Raw genomic sequence first — 22,373 nt, 5'->3', positions numbered from 1 at the left:
ATAAAGCAATTCAATAATTTTATTAATGTTTGAAAAAAATATAAATATTCTCTAGTAACTATGAAAAGATTTTGTTGCAAGCTTAGTGGGTTTGACTCATTCATATTAATCAATGTTCATGCAATAGGATATATGATATAGTTTTATTTGGTGATCAAAAAAAAAATTGAACCTCAAATCTTAGCTTCCCTGAAAAATCTATTAATCTCTCGAAATTGCTAAGCTAAAGGATTCAAGAACTGTGGTCTTTCATGCCCAAATTGGATCGCAAATTGTGAAATAATTCTTCCTCAGCACTTCAATAGATGTGATTACATTTACTTATAAGGATCAAATTATTAATGATTACGTGTATTGAGTTATCGTCTTAAACCTAAATGATCAAAAAGTTTCACGCAAATGAACCAAGTGAAAGAACTCTCTCTCTCTCTATACACACACACACACACACACACACACACACACACACACACACACACACACACACACACACACACACACACACACACACACGTATATGTTTGTGGCTAAAGTTTTGATTTTGTTTTCTTTTTGGATATGCAGCCTGGCTAGTCTTGAATGCGTTTGGAATCCAAGGTTATTTGAATTCGAATAATAATAATAAGGAATAAATGTTGTTATTTTGTGAGTAGAATATCTCATTCCATTTGAACCAATTTTATTTTAAATATCTTAATATAATGTATTGATTAAATTAGATCGTTGATCAATTTAATTGTATTGCATTAGATTTTCAATTATTTTGAGAAAGAAAGAAAGAAGGAGAGAAAGGAAGAAAAGCTCCAATGCTGAAGATGTTGTGTTACCTAATGGCAAATGAGATCCCCACTTGCCTTTTTTGTCATTGTAATTAAGACATTAATTTCTCATAACTAGACTGTTGGCCAATCACCATCTAGGGACCCAAATCTCATTATTAAAAAGAAAATGATAAGTGATAACAACTAATAAATAAAATAAATTTGAGCACTCAAAGCTACATACATGCAATCGAATATTGACGGGAATCACTAGAACTTGTTGCGTTGATTGAAGCTTACCTTGCCATTCAAAATGGGCTAAACGAAGCTTTTGAAAAAGATGGGAGTTGGAGGCTAAAATGATTAAAAGGAAAGATAGATCCAAGTTATCTCTTATGGGAAACAACAAGTCTTTAAATAAAATAAAACATACAAAGAAGCAAGATCGTTTTCCCATTCAAGCTTTGAATTCATGTGATTTTGGGTATGATATTTCAACAGCTAGCTTTGATAGAGAGGTCCCCTTTGTCTCCATGATGGGAAGCAATATGTGACTAGCAATGCAATCACCAACACGCACATAGCAATTTCCACCATTATTATCACCACGAAACAAAAAGAAATTAATTGGTCTTCTAGTCTTCTACCCATCAAAGCAAAGCTATAATTAATTTTTTTTTTCAAAAAGAAAAAAGAAGGGGGAAAAATTGCCACAATATCATTCCCTTGTGTGATTCATGCCTAAACCCTAAAGTTGTTTGGCAATCAATAAAGTTGATAAAATGATAAAGGTAAAGGGAGAAGTTTACACAAATTCATAAAAGAGAATGAAATCTTACCGTGCTAAGATTCAAATAACCAAAGGAGGATTTATTTGGGATTGAAACATGTGAATTGAAATCATTATACATTAGTTATAAATTTAGAATTTATTTTTAAGATATATAATTTTTGTCAACCACTTTATTTATCCTACAATGGTAAGTACAAACAAACAAGAAATTAATGTTTTTTTTTTATTTTTTTAATATTTATTTCTTTTTAAAATAGAGTAATTGATAAAGTGTAAATCAATTTTTAACTCCCACTCTTTTTCAAAATACAAATTCGAGTGTGAAACAAATAAAACTATTTTTAAAATCATTCAACCAAACTTAAGTAGACAATTTTTTTTTGATTAACAAAGGGCTCTAAAAGAGAAGAGCTAGAGGGGCACAAAACGGGGGTGTGCCACCCCATACATATCTGAATACAAAATAGATCTCAAACCTAAAGGTACATAATGAAGAAAATGTACTCCAACAGGTAAACTCAAAGCATGCGTAGAAAGGAAATCAGCTGCCGAATTTGCTTCGTGGTAGATGTGATCAATTTGAATCCTCCAATCCCTCCTCATGAGTTCCCTAATCATCTCGATTATATTCGAAAGTTCGTTGACATGAGCATTATTTTCCTTTATAATTTGCACCACACTACAGTTGTTTATTCCAACTTGGATACGTCTATAGCCAAGGTCCCATGCCATTCTTAACCCATGCAAGACACCCCAAAGTTCAGCCTTTATAACCGAACATACTCCAAGATTTGCGCTGAAACCATGAATAAAATTACCATGGCAGTCCCGCAACAGCCCACCTGCACTCGCCTCTCCATTTCCTTTCCTTGCACCATCCGTATTTAAGCACAAGAAAGGCCATGGTGGAGGAGCCCAACGAATCCATTTCTGAATCCTTTCATTTCTCCGATAGCCTACGCTTGAAAGGGTATAACAAATACTCTCAGCCCTTGCCTTAATATCCCGGACGATCAAATCACCATTCTAGCTCTTGTTGTTGAACATCACCTGGTTCCTCCAATACCAAATTCTCCAAGCAGCAATACCAAACATAACCGGCCAAAATAAACTCCCCATATCACAGGCTCTTCTCCTAAGATTTGTCATGATCCATTGCCGAAGAGGATAACTAAAAAAATCATGTTGTCTAAGCGCGGGAACAAGCTTCCTCCAAACACCTCTCGAATAAGCACAATCTCGGATTGCATGCAAAGAACTCTCAACGTCTGCATGGCACCTCCCATATAAAGGCTCAACGTCCAGATGCCTTCTAGCAAGCTCATATCCCGTCTTCAATCGATCATGGCATAATAACCATAGAAAAATTCTTACGCTTTGAGGCCCCTTCCATTTCCACAAATGACGCCAGTCTTGATAGTCTTCAGCGGGGCAAAAATTTGTAAGCACTTGGTAAGCTGATTAGATTGTAAAAATGCCAGTATTTGATGCACCCCAATACACCCTATCATCGCCTCTCATTGACGACGGAGGAGCCATGGAAGCAATCCTTAAAACAGCATGGTTATTCAAACAAGAGTTGAATCTGTTCCACAACCAGTTCCCATTTTGATCCACACAATCCGCCACCAACATATTTCGCATGCTATCCGGAATTGAAGCCACCATATAGTTGATTAAGGGATCACCATTCGTAGCCCAAATATTATCCCAAAACTTCACCCGTTGGCCATTTCCAATACTCCAACGCAAACCCTTTTGGAAGTCTTTCCAAATCTTACCCATAGAACGCCATAAATAGGAACCATTTTTAGCTGAAGCATCAGTAATAGTCATATCACAAGGCGCAACATATTTAGAGATTAAAACCTGGGAGCAAAGCTTGCTAGGATTTATGAATAAATCCCAAGCCACTTTCATTAATAAGGCTTTGTTCATAAGTTCCATGTCCTTGAAATCGAGCCCTCCATTACTCTTGGGCCTACAAATGTTGTCCCAGCTAACCAAACTTAACTTGCGTTGAGAACCAACCCCACTCCAAATGAATCTTCTACATAGTTGATCAATTTTAACTCTGACACTAGATGGGAGGTACGTGGTTTGCATAGCGTAAATCGGGATTGCCTGAAGCACTGATTGAGCAAGAGTAACTCTCCCTGCCAGAGACAATTGCTTTGCTGCTCATCTTGATAGCCGCTGATCAATTTTGTCAATGATACTCTGATAAGTTTTCTTAGAAACCCGATCATGTAGAAGAGGCATGCCAAGATATCTTCCCAAATTGTTTGTAACCGAGAAGCCTAAAGCCTTGCCAATTCCACTAGCTAAAGTGCCTGGGACATTTTTAGAGAAGAAAACTTGGGTCTTTTGATTACTAACTCTAGCGCCCGAGCTCCTATAGAAATTCTCCACCACGTCATTCAATACATCAACTTGGCCGTAACTTGCTTCCAAAAAGAGAAGTAGGTCATCCGTAAAAAATAAATGACTTAGAGGAGTGCCAGTTCGAGTCAGCCGAATGGGTTTCCATCTACCTTGATTAACCGCCTGAATAATCCTATGACTTAATCTTTCAATACAAAGCACAAAAATATAAGGCGAAAGGGGGTCTCCTTGTCGAATTCCTCTCCCTGGCCGAAAATCTTCAGTCATTTCTCCATCCCACAAAACATTCATTTGGGCTGTGGACAAACACTCCATTATGAGGTGAATAAATCGCTCCGGTAGCCTAACTTCCTGTAGAGTTTCCTGAACAAAGCACCAACTCAACCGGTCATAAGCCTTTTCCAAGTCCACTTTAACCGCCATCATTCTTTTACCCCCTACCTTTTTCTTCATTGTATGGATTACCTCTTGAGCAATAACAATATTCTCTATAATATGCCGACCCGGTACAAAGCTGGTTTGTTGGGGGCCAATGAGATCTAGAAGAAAAGCCTGTAGCCTATTTGCAATAATTTTTGTCACCGTTTTATACGAAACTGTGCAAAGGCTGATCAGCCGAAACATCTTGAGGCTTGTTGGATGATCAACTTTAGGGATGAGCACCAGCAAGGTTCTGTTGATCTCTGCAGGGATATGATTAGAATTAAAAATATTTTTAATTAAAGAGCTCAACGACATACCAATTGTATTCCACCGCTTAGTAAAAACCAACATGAAAGCCATCAACTCCAGGCGCTTTAAAAGGACTCATACTGAAAATAGTCCGTCTGATTTCCTCATCTGTTACCGCAGACATCAAACTTAAACAAATATCATCCGACATCACAGGGAAACACCCCCTGACATTATATGTTTTATGCACCCCTTGTTCAGGTGTGTATAATTCCGAAAAGAATCTGACTGCAAGTTGCTTAGTGATCTCGACGTCGTGTATCCACTGCCCAGTATCATTTTGAATTGCAGTAATCTGATTCTGACGATGCCTGGTTAGCGTTTTTTGATGGAAATAAGCAGTGTTACGGTCACCATACAAAGTCCAATCTCTCCTGGATTTTTGAAGCCACAATAATTCTTCCTGCGTGAGAACCTCTTCGAGCTCCTTCTGAAGCTTAACTTCAAGTCTAGTAAGGCTATGGTTAGGCTTGGTTTCCAAAATTCGTTGGATCCCACCTATTCTAGCCAACAATTTCCGTTTCCGATAAATAATATTTCCAAAAATTTCCTTGTTCCACCGCCTAGTTTGTTGAGTAAAATCAGCCACCGCCTCAAGAAAATTTGCTCCCTTATTCCAGCTACCATTCACAAAACTCCCAAACCTCTCATCCGTGAGCCATACAGCCAAAAATCGAAATGGCCTCGGGTCCCCATGTCTGGAATCCATGTTCTGGAACTTGACTAGAATAGGCCGATGATCGGAATCAATTTTTGGAAGATGCATGACATTACTATTTGCATGTTTTATTAGCCATCCATCATTGCAAACCGCTCTGTCCAGTCGTTTAGAAAGGTTTCCCCTAGACCAAGTGAAACGAGGGCCGGAAAACTTTAGATCAAGCATCCTGCAAGAATGAAACCAATGATTAAATAAATTACAAATGCCACTTATTCGGTTAGAGCCCCCTTTCTTCTCATGTGCGTATAAGATAGTATTGAAATCTCCACCCACCAACCACGGTTCCGACATTTGAGAAGCAATACTTGCAAGGTGATACCATAATTCACGCCGAACTGTTGGAATAGGGCTAGCATACACTACCGTAACCCAACTCTCCAGTCCATTGCTAGAAACAATCTTGAAGTGAACAAACTACCTATGGTTTAAGGCTACCTCTACTGTGATAAAATCCTTCCATAAAAGCCAAATTCCTCCAAAAAAACCCACCGCCTCTATCCTGCAGGATCTCTCAAAACCACAGTCCCGAATGAAATTGTCAGCTTTTTGGCCACTAATTCTTGGTTCAAAAATCACCACCATAGACGGATTATAGCATTGAATAATTGCAGCAAAAGAATGTCTAAAATCTGAGGCTCCCGCCCCTTGAACGTTCCAAAACATAACTGAAATCGACATAACCATAATAAAAATTCAAAAGGGTAGGGCTTCCTTACTGGGTGGATCCATGGATCTTATCCTCTTTACTCATTGGCGTATCCTCCACAAAGGAGTCCTCACCCTCTGTTGTATCTTCATCATCCTCATCCTCCACATAATTCGGATCAGCCTCCATTTCAAGATCCATATTACCACCATGTAAATTTGGAGGATCTCCCAAGTAAGGTAAGGAACAACCCTTAGTCCCCCGACTCATTTGTATTGCGGCACCATCCAGCTCATGTGTATCTATAGGCTTATTGTTTGGGTTATGAAATATAATTGTCGTATGCCTTATAGGGTCAAGGGTTGTAGGTGCATGATGAGGGATCATCATGGGACTGGGTTGGGTATCGAGTGGCATGGCTGACGTTGTAGCCACATTGGGATTCGCCACATGGTTTTGTGTGTTGGTTTTGGGGTGCATGGCTAGCTTACTGTTTCTGGTGTCTTTGGCTACAATAGGAGACTTGCCCTTGTCTGTAAACTTTGATGGAATTCTTGTGGGGTGTCTATGTTTGAATTCAGATGCATGAGGTTGCAGGACATAATTCTTACGTGACTGTTTTGGGTCTGCATGGCTGGTCTCTTTTTCCTGAGAGTCCATAGCCACATGTTCATGCTCATTGTCCCCTGTATCTTGCAATGCAAGCACCGCAAAGCGAGAGTTACTTGGATGTACATTCGGCTGCTCCTCGCCAGTGCCATGAGTAAAATTCTTGCCAGCATGATTTCTTGGTTTGCCTTGGCGTGATACAACCATCCAAGGACCAAACTTGTTCCCTCCCGTTTCAGCTACTCTAATATTCTTCTCGTTGGCCACCACTGGTGCGTTATTTGCCACTGTCTTAGCTGTACCAGTCTCCTTCAGATTCTTCTCGCCACAATCCTCCGTAAAATGTCCATATTTTCCACAAGAGAAACATATCATGGGGAGCCCCTCATACTCCACCAGTTGGATTTGCCCATTCACCTTAATTTGTGAGACTAAAGGTTTCACAAGTGAAACCCTTACTGCCAGCCTTGCAAATTTCCCTCTCTTAGAGTCCTCTGTATTATAGTCAATTTTAATAACGTCTCCAATTTTACTGCCAAGTCGTCGCAAGCTGCGTTTGTCATAATATTGGATTGCCATGCCAGGAAATCATACCCATACCACAGTCGATGTTAGTTCATTAGAGAAATAATCAAAATTCGGCGTCCAAGGTTGAACAAAAAGGTTTCTACCCATAACAGTCCATGGTCCTTCAGTTAGGGCACGTTCTGCATCAACTGCAGTTTCGAACTTGACCAAGAAATAATTATTTTCTAGATCAATGATGGAGAAACCAGCTACCATCGACCGCCATAGGATCTCCAATCTATTGCATAAAACCCGATAGCCTATCTGCCGTCCCAACAATTTGAATATTACAGAGTAGCGCTATGGCTGCTGCAGTTTCTCTTGCACCCTGTTAGAGAAGTATATCGCAGGAATCCCTTCCTCTATTCTCTCAACCACATCTTCATCTTCAATATCCCAATCTTCCTCTGTACTTCCTGTTTGACCTGCCATCATCGTGACTGCCTCCATAGCCTTATCTCTCCAAGAGGGTTTATGAGGATTATCAACATCAGTTCCCTCAGCTCGAAACCGGGCCTTCTTAGTTGTTCTGTCCTCTTGCAGTGGTGGTGGGTTAGAGTTCTCAAACCCTAGCCCTAGGTTTTCGTCACTTCCAATATTTTCGGAGCTCATGTCCACAACTAGGTTTTGTTTTTTTGTTTTCCGCAATCTTTTTTTTTTAAGTAGACAATTTTTGTGTCCATTTTTTGTATTGATTGCATGAGTGTCTCGATCATGGGAGTGATTTTCGCCGGAATGTCTACTTAAAAATTAGTTTCTTCTCGATCCAACCCTTTAGTCTTTGGATTCAATTAATTGTAGTTTAAATAGTTAAAAAGAAAAGATAATAATCACAACCAACCTGCCAACTTTTGAATTTATTGAAAAATTAAAGTTGCTTTGTACCATTATGCCAACTTAAATCATCTTTATAGATTGGTTTCCAAATCATAAAAATAAATAGTTCTCGTGTACAAGAAGCTTGTTTTGTATCACCAGGATAGAATTCACATATTTCAAATTCACAAATATTTACTACAAGAAATCACTATTAATCACTTGCTACACATGGAAACACACAAGAAAAAGAAATTATGAATAAAAGTACTGCTAAATAGGATATGACAAAAAGCTCCGAAAACCTCAGAGCAGGAAAAAACCCTAGTTTCACAAGGGATTTTCCGCCGCCGTTGCAGGCGACTCGCTCAACAAAAAAGGCTCGGATGCGGGAAGAAGGAACAGATGAGGATAATCCACCACCAGTGACTTATAAGGAGACTCTAGTTGGACCCTCACAATTTAAGGAACTTGGGGTTGGAGGAAGTGTGGAGGAAGTGTGGAGGACTGGGAGTTTGAGGAAGGTGATGTGACTGAGAATTATGAAGGAGTAATGCCATCTATAACTTTCTCGGCCAGGATACAAAAAAAATTAATTCAGCCATGGAAGAACTCAGTTGTAGTAAAGCTGTTGGGAAAGAACATTGGTTATAGAGCCCTTTGTGCCCGATTGGCTAGTATGTGGAAACCTTCGATGGGTTTTTCAGTAATTGATTTGGAAAACAACTACTACCTAATAAGGTTTTGTGCTGCAGGGGATGCGATCGATGCTATGACAAAAGGTCTGTGGATTATATTAAGTCATTACCTAACAGTACAGCCATGGACGCCTGACTTTGATAGTAAAACCACGAACTCATGCCATTGTCTAGATTCGGCTACCTGGTCTGGCTGTGCATTTATATCATCAGAAAACTCTACAAAAAATTGGCCAATTAGTCGGGGAGGTCATCAAGTTTGACGACAATATTGAATTGTCGACACGAGGCAAATTCGCAAGAATCGCTGTCCGGATTTCCCTTGTGCAACCTTTAGTCTCCCAAGTTGAAATCAATGGAAAGGTTCAGAAGATTGAGTATGAAGGGTTACCAGTTATTTGCTTTAAGTGTGGCAGATATGGACACCATAGTGGAGCATGCAATATTAACACAAATGATGGGCATCCTACAGGAGAAGATACAAATAGCCAAGACAAACAAAGAGCTGAGATGACTGAATCACAAGAGGATAGAAGGGTTGAAGTGACTCACCTTGAACCGTTTGGGCCATGGATGATTGTGTCCAAGAGAGGTCATCGTCCGAATGCTGGGAAGGAGAATGGAGATGATTTAAATCGGAATAGGATGCATAAAGGTACTCATGTATTAAGGTTTCAAGTCCTTGCGCAAATACCTGAGGAGACATTTAATCGAGTACCTACAGAACCGCATGTTTTGCCCAAAACACCTTGCCAATTCCAAGCTACCAACAATAACATTAACCCCAGCAAGATAACTTTTAGAGCCAACCTCTCAAAGAGTGCTACCCGACGGCAGCAGCGGAAAAAAGCTGCTACGATTATACAAAACCGACCCGAAGCCTCCACATCAAACAATCCTTTTCAACATACTGATTTCATCCAAGACCCATCAACTAGCCATAAAAATGATGTCCACTATACTTTCCATGCAAACCCTAACTTCATCCTTCGTCCTTTTACCCATGCAACTTCCGCTAGCCATACTACAAACTCCATCCCTATCACTTTAGACCCAACCAAACATACAGCGGTATTCTGCTCTCTTCAGCCGAATACACCAGTAGGGCAGAACAATGATACTAATGTCTGGTCTGCAGCTGTCCAACATGATCGACCTCCTCCACACTCTTCTCACCCTAATGATCCCTCTAACGATATGAGTGGTTTTATCAAGGAGAATATTGAGAATGATCCTTTGGAACATGCTTTAAAAGAAACTGATTTAGTTAAAGATGGAATGTCTGAAGATAAAGAGTCAATGGTGGAGGAAACGCCCGAGGAGTATCCAGACCAGCCTCATGGACAATAGCTATAAAGTCCATCTTTTTACTCATACATATTTATTTATGTTAATATCAGTAATGTTTTGGAATGTTCAGGAAGCGGCGTCCCAATCTTTTAGACGAGCTTTTGAGTCCATCAGTCACAGTTACAGTTCGGATATGGTTGTGGTTATGGAACCGAGAATTAGTGGAAGGAAAACAGATAACTTCATTAAAGCAAGTGGTTTTGATCGCTCTCATAGAGTGGAAGCAGTAGGATTTTCGGGTGGAATCTGGTTATTGTGGAGAGATCGGTTTGATGTTGATATTGTTTTTAACCACAAGCAAATCATACATCTTATTAGAAAAGTACTTCTGAAATTTTTTTTAGTGTCTCAAAGTGATTCATCACTAAAAAAAAATTGAAAAACATTATTTATTTATTTAATTATTTAAAAATTAAAAAAAAAGAGTTTTTTTTTCTTTTCTTTCTTATATATATTTATTTATTTATTAAAAAAACAAAAATAAACAAAAATAAAAAATCACTGTTAACAAATCTCTAATTCAAAAATTATTGTTGATTATCGTTTTCCAACAGCGCGCATCAGTCCCAACCGCAGCGCGCAACATTATGCAACGCAACTAGCCTCAGCAGCACGCCTCAGCTCCAGCCGTCACCGAGCAACCCGCGCAACACCAGCAATCCACCATCGCGCAATGCAACCAGCAGCAGCAGACGAGCACGCCCAGCCCCAGCCGCAACGATCGGCATCATCCCCAGCTCGTGCACGCAACAGATCCAGCGTCACCAGCACGCCCAGCCCCAGCACGCATCAGTCCCAGCCACAGCGCGCAGTATCGCGCAACGCAACCAACGGCGTGCGCAACCAGCCCCAACCCACGCAGCATAATCATCCGTAACATGCCCGCGCGCGCAGCAAGCTCCAGTCGAGCAGCAATCATCCGCAACCAGCCTACGCCCTGTATTCCAGCCGGGTAATTTGAAATCCATGAGTGAAATTATCGTAACAATGCCGAAGAGGAAAGCATCAACTTCCAAGTCATCTAAAAAGACACCCATCGCAAAGAAATCCAAGATTGTCGCTCTCACTACGTTCCATGGAACACAGTTTCAGATTCACGCCAAGCCGCGAGACAAAGATTGAAACATGGAAAATGCACGAGTGTTTTGCCACTTGCGGAATCCAATCTCGGAGGGTATCTCACATTCGCTACTCAACAAGAGAAAGAGAGGTAAAAAGATATTTCCAAGTAAAAAATACTTCCAGCTAAGTATATTCATTACCCGACTCTTGAAAAATTGAATGTTAAAGATAATTTTGATTCTTTGATAGATAAGATTGGTTTGCGTAAGTTTATTGATGTTGATTGTTTGGGTTATGTTAAGTTGATTAGGGGGTTTTATGCTACTTTTCAATTTAATATACCGAATGATTTTACTTTGCATACCCCGAATGTCATAAAGTTTAGGTTAATGGGACGAAATTTTTCACACTCTACCACGGATTTTAACCTAGTTTTAGGATTCATTGATGATGATTATTCTTCTAGTGATGCATATTTAGGAACATCTTGTGACTTTAGCGAAAATTTTGAGCCTTATGGTCTTTGGTGTAATTTATCTGTTGATCACAATGCCTATGACCCGAGTAAATCAAAGAGTTCTTTCTTACGTGATCCTGTTTTGAAATGTGTGCATCGATTCTTAGCATATATTTTTTTAGGAAAGAAAGATCACTCAAGAGTTTTCTCTAAAACTGAATTTTATTTTATCTGGTGCATGTTAAATGATGTGAGACCTAATTTAGGTTTTTGGTTAGCGGATCAATTTCAAAGTGTGCTTAAACGGTATAGGACTTTATTTCTTGGTCCATACATTACTCTGTTAGTTATAAACCTATGAGTACTTGATCCTAACAATAATGATTTGCATCCTGCATGCAAAAAGGAATTTTTGGATATGTCTGTGTTTGAAAGAACATGTGTGGTCGAATTCAAGGAGGGAAGATTTCAATTTACTGAACCAGGACCCACTCAACCTCCAAAGAAGCTTTATGCTAGGAGTGGTGCTACCTCTGATGACGATTTTGACGACGACATTGTTGCCCCGCCAACTATTCCTTCTACATCTGCACTACCTTTGAGCATTCAGTTAGAGAAAATGGAGCACAAGCTGAACAAGATGGAGCAGAATTTGGCCGCATACTTCGAGAGTGTGGAATTTATCCCACCATTTCCGCCAAGTCCATAAACGTTATGTGGATCAAAGCTCACAATTCAGGGAAATTTTTGCCTTTAATCTTTTATCCTTACTCTTTAATTTTTATGTGAGCTTTGATTATCTTACATTGGGGACAATGTAAGTTCTTGGTGTGGGGGAGAGATTTTTGCATTATTGATGTCTGGAAGTATTATTTTCACTCTACTCATCTATTTTCACTCTACTCATCCTTAAATGATTTTGGAGTTAGTATGCTTCATATATTATTATTTTTCTATTCTTTTCTTTTCTTTCTCACTACTCTTTTCCCATCTATCTCAAATTATTTACATCTATTTTTACTCTATCATACTCTTTCATCACTCACATTTTATCTTTCACTTTTCATATTACTACATACATCTTTCTCACTTCTTATCATTTTTACCTTTCCTTTTATATATCACTCCTACCTTCTTCTCATTCCAAACCACTGTTGATGGTTAATTCATTTGAAGAGTGTACATGATTTAATGACAAATTTACCAACTTTGTGAGGATTTGAGCCTTTGAGCAACGATTTTGCTATAATATTTTTGTTATGTGAATATCAATCTTAGTTTGTTTATTCTAGAACTTGCTTTGTTATGCATGTTGAAGCCGCATTACGGGATTTTATGCATTAAAATGATAAGGGCAAACCATTTTCCATTTTTCTATTCTCGCATTTTTTTTCTCTACCCGAAGACCTTTATGTGCTATCTTTGTTTGAGCCTTAACCATTACCCATCTAATTCTCTCCGTCTACTTAACCATTTTTCTTCTTTTTGAGCCTCAATTTAAGGAGATTTTTGGACTCATTGTGTGGATATATTTTGTATATATTTTGTTGCTTTTTCTACCTTGTATTAAAATTTCTCAATTAGATCAACAAGTATTATGCTTGAATTAAATTGTGCAAGGTTCGTTTCTTTTGTTTGATTTAAAAAAAATCGAAAAAAAATCGAAAAAAAAGAAAAAAAATGTTTACATTCTTGGTGACTTGAGTAGAAATAAGCATTTTGATATCATAAGTTCATTCAATGAGTTCATTCTTCTCATTTTGATCTCTTTTTTTTCCGTAGACCTTTCTTTTTCATTTAACCTATTTAACCCCATTACAACCTTTTTAAGACCCTTAGATTTTTGCATTTTATTCATGTTTTGTGGATTTAGATGTGATATATGAGCAAGCTTATGGTAATAGCATTCTTTGATTTGATTTGAGTGCATAAATGATACCTTAAACACTTTGAGTGCATGGAGTGAAGTCCATGAGAGGACTATTAAATCTTGTTGCACTTGAATTTTAAATGGATCTTCTTGGTGGTTGGATGTTTTTCTTTTATTCTAGCTAATGAGATTCTATGCTTTAAAATCCTTATCTCTCGAATGTTGATCAACTTAAATTCTTGAGGTATGCTTGCTTAAAATTGTTTTTGGATGAGTTGAGATGAGAATTGAGTGGAGATTTGGGATTAGTCTTGAGTTATATGCTTGAGGACAAGCATCATCTTGGTGTAGGGGAATTTGTTAGAGTGCAATTTATGCACTAGTTTTGCATTGTTTACTTCCCTTAATATCGATGTTTTGCACTTAATAATAGTGATTTACTTGTGTTTTATTTTTATAGGTGCAATTCTATTGATTAGTGCTAAAATTTAGTTACAAGATGATGTTTAACGATGATTGTTCTCTTGGAAAAATTTTGAGCGTCAGAAGAAATTTGTTGATAAGGCGTGGGCGCGTGCTGTCAACTACGGACCTGCAGTTTTTAGTTTAACGTGTTTTGTATTTTTGGTTATTTTTGTAATTACGAATTTAATATTTCAAATATTAGTATTTTATTTTAAATAGAACTCTAGAGGAGAAGAAAGAGAGAGTATTTAAGGGAAGAATCTATTGTGAAAGAGGGGGATTGGAGAAAAAGAAAGAAACCCTAGATCTAAACTTTTCTCTTCTCTCTATGAAGAACTAAACATATTTTTTTGGTTGAAGGTTAATGAAGCTTTGATTCATCACTACTGTGAGATCTTTCTTATTTTTTATGCTTTAATTGTTTTATTGCTTTTTGGGTATTTTTTTATTCTCTGAATTATTTTCATGATTATGTTTGTTAATTAGGTAATTGGCCACTATTTAATTATCAACTTAATCTATTGTCAATTAAAGGATTCATCGTATGAAGATTTTAATGTTTGTGACAAATAACATAGCAGAGAGTTGTGTTGTGAGAATAAACAATCTAATTTAAATAAACCATCGTATGTGTTTGTTGATTAGGATTTGGGTCTCTCTGGTTTTTCAGACTGTCAATTGATTAAATCCTATGATCATATCTAGGGTTGTCTATTGATTAGGGAAATAATCAATGGTCGTACCTTGGTTATCGACTAATTAAGGAGAGATTGGCTATTAGAGGGTCTCAGTAGCTATAACCGGTCTATTCATAAGTAGTAATAATTTATATTTGAATCAATGATCAGTAGTCGAATCAAGCTGAGTTAATTCCTTCAACCAGAGCTTTCTCCAATTTGAATTACAACTTTAATTTGCATTCTTGTTATTTTAATTTGATTTTTATTATTGTCAACAAAACCCCCCATTTTATGTTTTACGTTTTAAAATGATTTAAATAATTACCGATCTCTGTGGACACGACCCTGCTCAATCACTATACACAATTTATTTAGAGTGGGTATTTATTTTTGTTAGCTTCAACAACCATCATCTATTTAGCTTAGTCTTTCAATTATTTGTTGTTTGAACTAAGATGATCCGAATAAAGCTATATATCAATAATTTCCTAGTGAAACTTCGGGAAAAAATAAAAATCCTCTTGTACGGTAGCATTATTTTAATTCTCAGCTTGATTATATTTTGAGTTAACTTATAGGTTATTTGAAATAAAAAGAATATAATTTATTTTTTCCAACTAAATATTTTTAAATAATTTTGTTAATTTAATGAGTAATTATACACTTACAAAGTTATGATATAAAATTATATCCTTGAATCCCAATAATATGACACCAATTAACTACTGCTATGTGTTTCTTAGTAATTAAATTTTTATACTATTATTAATGAGATAATAACTTCAACACTAATAAACAAATTTTATATTAATACATCCTCTATTAATATTCCTTATATACTATTATAAATATTCCTTTTATTTTACAGAAATAATTTCAATTCACAACAACTATGACGTTACATTACCAAATAAACACTAAATATTTTGATGATTGTAGTGTATCTTTCATTCATAACATGAAGAGTTTGAAATACGATCTCAAAATAAAGAGTACGACATGTCGTGTTGGGTTTACAGAAGAAGTGTACGCCATGTCATCCAGAAACTAAAAAGCACGTATGACAACCAGATGCTGTCATCTCTTATTTACTTACACTTTAGGGATAAATATTGTAAATCCATCTCAAAGTTTCTATTTATTGTGGTCGCTGCTAGCGCTAGCTGTTTTCTTATTTAACTTTATTCCCTTTTGTCGTCAGCTCTTTGCATTTTCATTGGATCAAGCGACCCTTTTCTTGTTTCAATTTCTGATCTCCAAAGCACTTTGATTCTCTTTTGTTACACTATTTTTCTCCTTGTTTTGCATCTAATTTGATTTTTAATTTGATTTAGCTAAGATGTCCAATATAATACTAAGAGCAATTTTAAGGATCCTAATAATTGAATCCCAATTGATATGGTAGTCATTTATTAGATGATCCAAATATTAATTTTACTAATGATGAAATTCATTATCCAATGAAAAAATGACACATATCAATTGGGTTTCAAGTTAGAATTCTACTATTAGAATTTCTAACATTATTCTAATATTAAAAAATTCATCAAAATAATATCTATTATCTAAAAAAATAAAATAAAAATTTAAAACCATAGATTTACTCTTCAATCTTCGTGATTTGGCTGATTTCTTTTAAAGCTTTGGTTTCTTTGGAAGTGCAAGGAGAAATAGTAATAAGATTAAAAAAGCAATGAAGTAAACTTTAAAATTTTTATTTCCTTATATTTTTATCGGTCATTTTACCGGTACTGGCGTTTGATTTTCTGACTAAGCTACTGTTTAGTTCTAAGTTTTGGCAATTACCCGGACTGCTCTCTTTCGTGTAACATCGACACAATGAGGCTTTGCATCTAAAAGTCAGCAGCCACGCAACTTCTTGGAATCTTCGTGCAAGTGTTGGATATCGACCGTTCGATAATGACGGCAGCATTGGTCTGGAGTGTAATTGACGCAGTGGAATAAGGATCACATGTCTCAAACTTTCGGTGAAGATATTGTTAGATATTTTATTGATTATTTGCACTCATTCTCAATCAAGAAACGCATATGCTTTTGTTCATTGTAGTCACTGCTGTTTTGTTATTAATCTTTGCTCCCTTTTGCTGTCAACTCTCTTGAATTTCACTGGATCAACTTTTCTCTTGGCATCTGCTTTGTTGTAATCTCCAGTCTTTGTTAATTAGTCTCTCCGCTCGCAATCCAGTTGTTGAACTAGAAACCTTTTCCTTGTTTCCATCTTCTCAGCAGATCCATAACAGCTATTACGATTTCTTTCATTTCTCCGCTTCCACAACCAGATAAACTGTCCATCTTTGCGTTTCTTTTTCTTTTTCTCCTCACTCTCTCTGTGTTTCGCTCATTGTTTATTTTCTTGTCAGAAACTTCGAAAAAAAGAAAAGGGATCCAGGATGGTGGAAAGCATTGTTACTATTGTTTTAGAATTTGTGAAATGCTTGGCTCCTCCAACAGAACGCCGACTTGGTTATTTGCGTAACTATAAAGCCAACGTTGAGAAACTCGAGGCAGAAATAGACAAGCTCAAGGATGAAAGGAGAAGCATTCAGCACAGGGTTTCTGAGGCTGAAAGAAAAGGGGAAAATATTGAAGAGAAGGTTGAGAAGTGGCTGGTTAGTGCGAACATCACCATTGAGCAGGCAGCCAAATTCATTGATGATGAGAAGACAACAAATAAACGATGTCTCATGGGCTTGTGTCCTAATTTGAAGACCCGCTATCAGCTTAGCAAGAAAGCAGAAACAAAGGTGAAGGCCATTGTTAAACTCCGAGAAGAAGCTGGGAGATTTGTTGATGGAATTTCCTACCGTACCATTCCGGAGGATATATGGCTCAATTCTCACAAAGGCTACGAAGCCTTCGAATCAAGACTTTCTACTTTGAAGGCCATACAAAATGCATTGATCGATGTTGATGTCAGCATCATTGGGGTGTACGGCATGGGCGGCATTGGAAAGACGACACTGGTGAAGGAGTTTGCAAGGCGAGCCATTGAAGACAAGCTTTACGAAATGGTGGTTTTTTCGGAGGTTACCCAATGTCCAGACATAAGAAAGATCCAAGAGGAAATTGCGGAAACGTTAGGCCTAGAGTTGTCCGAGGAAGCTGAGTCTAGAAGAGCTAGTAGACTATATGAAAGATTGAAGAATGAGAAGAAGATCCTTGTGATTCTCGATAACATCGGGAAACCTCTTGATTTGGGGACTATTGGCATTCCTTTCGGAGTTGAGCACAGAGGATGTAAATTATTATTCACAACAAGAGATCTTGATGTGCTGTTAAGGATGGGATCTGAAAAAAACTTCTCGATTGGCATTTTAAATGAACAAGAAGCCTGGAGATTGTTCAAGATAATGGCTGGTGATTATGTTGAAAATCGTGAGTTAAAATCTACAGCAACAAGTGTAGCCAAGGCATGCGGAGGTTTGCCTATTGCCCTAACCACAGTAGCAAAGGCACTGAGAAAAAAAGAGCTGCCTGTGTGGAAGAATGCCTTGCAAGAACTCCAAATACCAGCAGAGGCATACTCAACAATTGAGCTGAGTTTCAAGTACTTAAGAGGTGAGCAACTCAAGAAAACTTTTTTACTGTGTAGTCTTATTACGCCAGCACCAATTATGGATTTGTTCAAATACAGCATGGGCTTGGGTGTATTTAAAAGTGTCCATAAGCTAGAAGATGCACATAACAAATTACATGCATGGGTCCATCAACTAAGAGACTCTTGTTTGTTGCTTGAGGATGGTGGCAGTAAATACATTTCTATGCACGATGTTGTTCGCGATGTTGCCATTTCAATTGCATTTCGTGACATGAATGCATTTGTGGTGAGAAATGAGGATGATTGGAAATGGCCAAATGCAGATGAATTAAAAAAATATTTTGCAATTTCTTTTAAAGGTAGTATTGTTAATGACATTCCTGAAGGGTCGGAATCTCTACAACTTGAACTTCTATTCATGTCTCCCAAGAACTCTTTTGCTGTGCCTAATATTCCTGAGAACTTCTTCAAAAGGACGAAAAAGCTTCGGGTCTTGGATTTGACTAGAATGCGGTTATTGTCATTGCCATCTTCAATTGGTCTTCTAGTAAATCTTCAGACACTTTGTCTTAATCAAAGCATTTTCGGAGGCATAGACATAGCCATTATTGGAAAGTTGGAAAATCTAGAAATCCTTAGCTTTTTGCAATCTGATATTGTAGAGTTGCCTAAAGCACTGGGTCAACTGACTAAGCTAAGGCTGTTAGATTTAACAGACTGTTTCCGTCTGAAAGTTATTGCCCCAAATGTCATATCAAGCTTAATCCGATTAGAAGAATTATATATGGGTAATTGCTTCATTGAATGGGAGGTTGAAAGAGCCAACAGCAAAAGAAGTAATGCTAGCCTTGACGAATTGATGCATTTACCTCGGCTAACTACTCTAGAAATTGATGTTAAAAATGAGAGTATGTTACCAGAAGGCTTTTTGGCCAGAAAGCTCGAAAGGTTCAAAATACATATTGGAAATGGGTTATTCATGCATCCCATGCTTTTTGGACAACATTGGTTTAAAAGTCAGCTGCACTTTTTGATCGACAGTAATCGCAAGATTTCAAGAGAATTGGAGCTCAAGCTTGATTTTATGGACATTTGCTCCATGAAATTGCAAGGCATCAATAACGTTGAATACTTACGGTTGGACAAGCTGCAAGGCATCGAGAATGTTCTTTTCAATTTGGACACGGAGGGCTTTTCACAATTGAAGGTCCTCTGGGTTCAAAATAATCCTGACTTCTTTTGTATCGTCGATTCAAGGGAGATGGTCGCTTGTGATGCCTTTCCTCTTTTGGAGTCACTTGCCCTTCACAATTTGATCAACATGGAGAGGATATGTATTGATCGGCTCAAAGTAGAGTCTTTCAACGAACTCAAAAACATAGAAGTATATAATTGTGATAAGTTGAGTAATATCTTTTGGCTCTCTACTACAAAATGCCTTCCAAGACTTGAGAGAATTGCAGTTATTAATTGCAGCAAGATGAAAGAGATTTTTGCAACTGGGGAAGAAGTTGATAATGCAATTGAGAAGATAGAGTTTGCTCAATTAAGATCTTTGAGTCTGGGGAATCTTCCAGAGGTTACAAGTTTTTGCCGTGAGGTGGAGACTCCTTCAGCATCACCGAACAGACAAGTGTCGCAAGAGGAATCGACGACTATGTATTGCTCCAGCGAAATCACTTTGGATATTTCAACTTTGCTTTTCAATGAGAAGGTGCGTAGGCTAACATTTTATTCATATATATATATAACAGAGTTTATTCTATCATGCGTTCTCTTATGTCAAACGTGGAAAATAATTAAATCATATAGAGAATTGAAAGAAAATGAAAACAATGGGGAAAAAAATAATCTCACGCACTCACTAATTGAGCTCTTAACAGGTAGTATGAATTAGAATGCATACTCAGCTGTCAGTTGGAAATTGATTCTGACTTGCATTAATTTGTAATCAAAGAGAAATTTTCAACAAGAAATTCTTATCTTTTTAGGTTGCGTTGCCTAACTTGGAGGCTTTGGAGATATCTGAAATTAATGTCGACAAGATTTGGCACTACAATCAAATTCCAACGGCAGTGTTTCCTCACTTTCAAAGTTTAACACGATTGATTGTGTGGGGTTGTCACAAATTAAAATACATATTTTCAGCACCTATGATCGGAAGCCTAAAGCAGCTCCAACGCCTAGAAATACGCTCCTGTGAGGATTTACAGGAGATCATTTCTGAAAACAGAGCAGATCAAGTGATCCTTTATTTTGTCTTTCCACAGCTCACCACTTTGATACTCCATGTGTTGGGAAAATATGCTCTTTAAAAGCATATGTGTTTATTTAATTGTAATAAACAATTTTCTGATTAATAAAATAAATGAGGTATTTTATTCAAATATCTTAATTGCATTAATATTTGTATTAAAGTCCATTTAATCATATTATATGTATTTATGTGATCACCATGTGGATTCACAGAAGACATAAATACAAGTTATCTTATGATTAAATAAATTTAGTTCGCAGTTGATAAATAAAGTTGGGCACTTTATTTAGGTATAGACTGTAATAAATTCATTGAATGATTTGTCTTAATCATGTATGAATTTATTGATGTAGTGCGACTACATTGAACAGGATCACATATGAGATTTAATTAACTTTGTAATAACTGTCAGACTTATTAAATCTCATAGGCGTTGATTTTACTGTAATCTTAATCTTGAGTTAATTATGATTTCATGATTGTAATTGTTATTCCATTTGAGTTACCAACGGGCACGACACATCCTTGTGGTCAAGATTACCCGGTATCTTGGTGGGAGCAATTATGAGTATTGGAGTTATGGATTAACAATATAGAACTTGTACAACACATCTCTTGATGGGTTTTCGGTACTTGATCATAGAATTCTCTGGCCAGAGTGTGTCAACATATTTAGTATGTTGAAAATGATCATTAGAGAAAACCAGTAAGGATCAAGGAATAAGATGTTATTAAATTGATTGGACAGTTGAGATATCAATTTAATTAACGATGTGGTACAAAGGATTGTGCAGTAAAGAAATCAATGTGGCTTGGGACGAATTATTATTCGAGCATACAATTATGGAAGTCAGTTCCAATCTTTTAGTGGAGTAGATTTGGAATTAAATAATTGGGCTAGTTTAATTACATGCCTAATTATTGTAGCCACTATTGTATGTTCCCAAATGATCCCCGGGTTAGCTCATTTAATTGATTGCACCACTACTGGACTAATAAGTAAGATAACTAGCAATTTGGGTCAAAAGCCTAAATATATCATTTAGTGGGAGGCTCCATTTAATTAGCTTTTGTATAAGGGGCCTTATGTTATTTTACAAGGTAGGTCCCCTATTAAAAAAGCAAATAACGTGGTTTTTGATTTTTGATTATTTGGAGCCTAGGGTTTTCACTAAAGGGTGATATAAAAGGTTTATTTTTCTCTAAAGAAAAGAGGAAGCCACTTTATACAGATCAGAGAAAAAGATTTTTCTCTCCATTATTGAGAGAAAAATTTTCTCGTGCTAGTTGCTTTGGTAGTGATAAAGGCGCCCACACGTCAAGTGCAGATCGAACCTGAGTCATAACCTGGAAGATCATTGGAGACAGTTCGTGATCTAACAAGCGTGGTGGTGACGGATCGTGATCTAACAGGAGTCGTGGTGGCGGATCGTGATCTAGGAGCCTAAATCACTTCAGCGGAAAAAGCCAACTCAGATTTTCAAGGTACGATTTCTGGATTACGTATTCCTATATATTATATGAGAGCGGTCCTTAAAAGGTTTTATAAAATTTTAAAAACCGAATTTTTCTCCAACACCATGATCTACCAAATCTTAGATGTTTGTACTCTGGAATGCATACTTCGGAATGGCCCGCCCTAGAAATTCTTTTAGTGTATCGTTGTGACAGATTAAAGATATTCGCGGCAGATTTATCACAGAATAATGGGAATGATCAACTTGGTATTCCTGCACAACAGCCCCTATTGCCGTTGGAAAAGGTATGAAGCCATTTTCTAGTTTTTTTTATCTATAGCTTATTTTTAACTTTGAAAAATATGACTAAGTATTGATAAATTAATGCTCAATAAATTTAAAACTTTTATTATACAATAATCTTTGCTAGTCTAGACTAAGGGATCAATGTGGTAGATTAATGATTATATAAACTTTTTTAGGTATAG

At 37.1% G+C, this 22,373-nt stretch overlaps 2 protein-coding genes across 7 annotated transcripts in view; both read left to right on the top strand.

Annotated features, from left to right (window-relative positions):
• LOC102609284 (disease resistance protein At4g27190-like) overlaps window positions 1-22,373 on the top strand; it is a 91,996-nt gene that overhangs the window by 67,228 nt on the left and 2,395 nt on the right. The window lies entirely within an intron of this gene.
• Window positions 16,603-20,575, top strand: LOC127902747 (disease resistance protein At4g27190-like). Its single transcript, XM_052442731.1, has 2 exons — window positions 16,603-19,885; window positions 20,163-20,575. Exons 1-2 carry the CDS (start codon window positions 17,024-17,026, stop codon window positions 20,484-20,486), a joined length of 3,186 nt encoding a protein of 1,061 aa, XP_052298691.1. The 5' UTR covers window positions 16,603-17,023; the 3' UTR covers window positions 20,487-20,575.

This window comes from Citrus sinensis, chromosome 5, assembly GCF_022201045.2.
Source record: "Citrus sinensis cultivar Valencia sweet orange chromosome 5, DVS_A1.0, whole genome shotgun sequence".
In the NCBI taxonomy this organism is placed as follows: Eukaryota; Viridiplantae; Streptophyta; class Magnoliopsida; order Sapindales; family Rutaceae; genus Citrus; species Citrus sinensis.
Note: the sequence above shows the minus strand (reverse complement) of the source record. Positions and strands in the feature narration are given on the sequence as shown.

What these genes read in the sequence shown, in the direction of transcription:
- LOC127902747 (XM_052442731.1), top strand. Translation starts at nt 17,024, where the DNA reads ATGGTGGAAAGCATTGTTACTATTGTTTTAGAATTTGTGAAATGCTTG. An exon ending in CTTTGCTTTTCAATGAGAAG is followed by an intron (nt 19,886 to 20,162) that starts GTGCGTAGGCTA and finishes TTATCTTTTTAG; the next exon opens with GTTGCGTTGCCTAACTTGGA.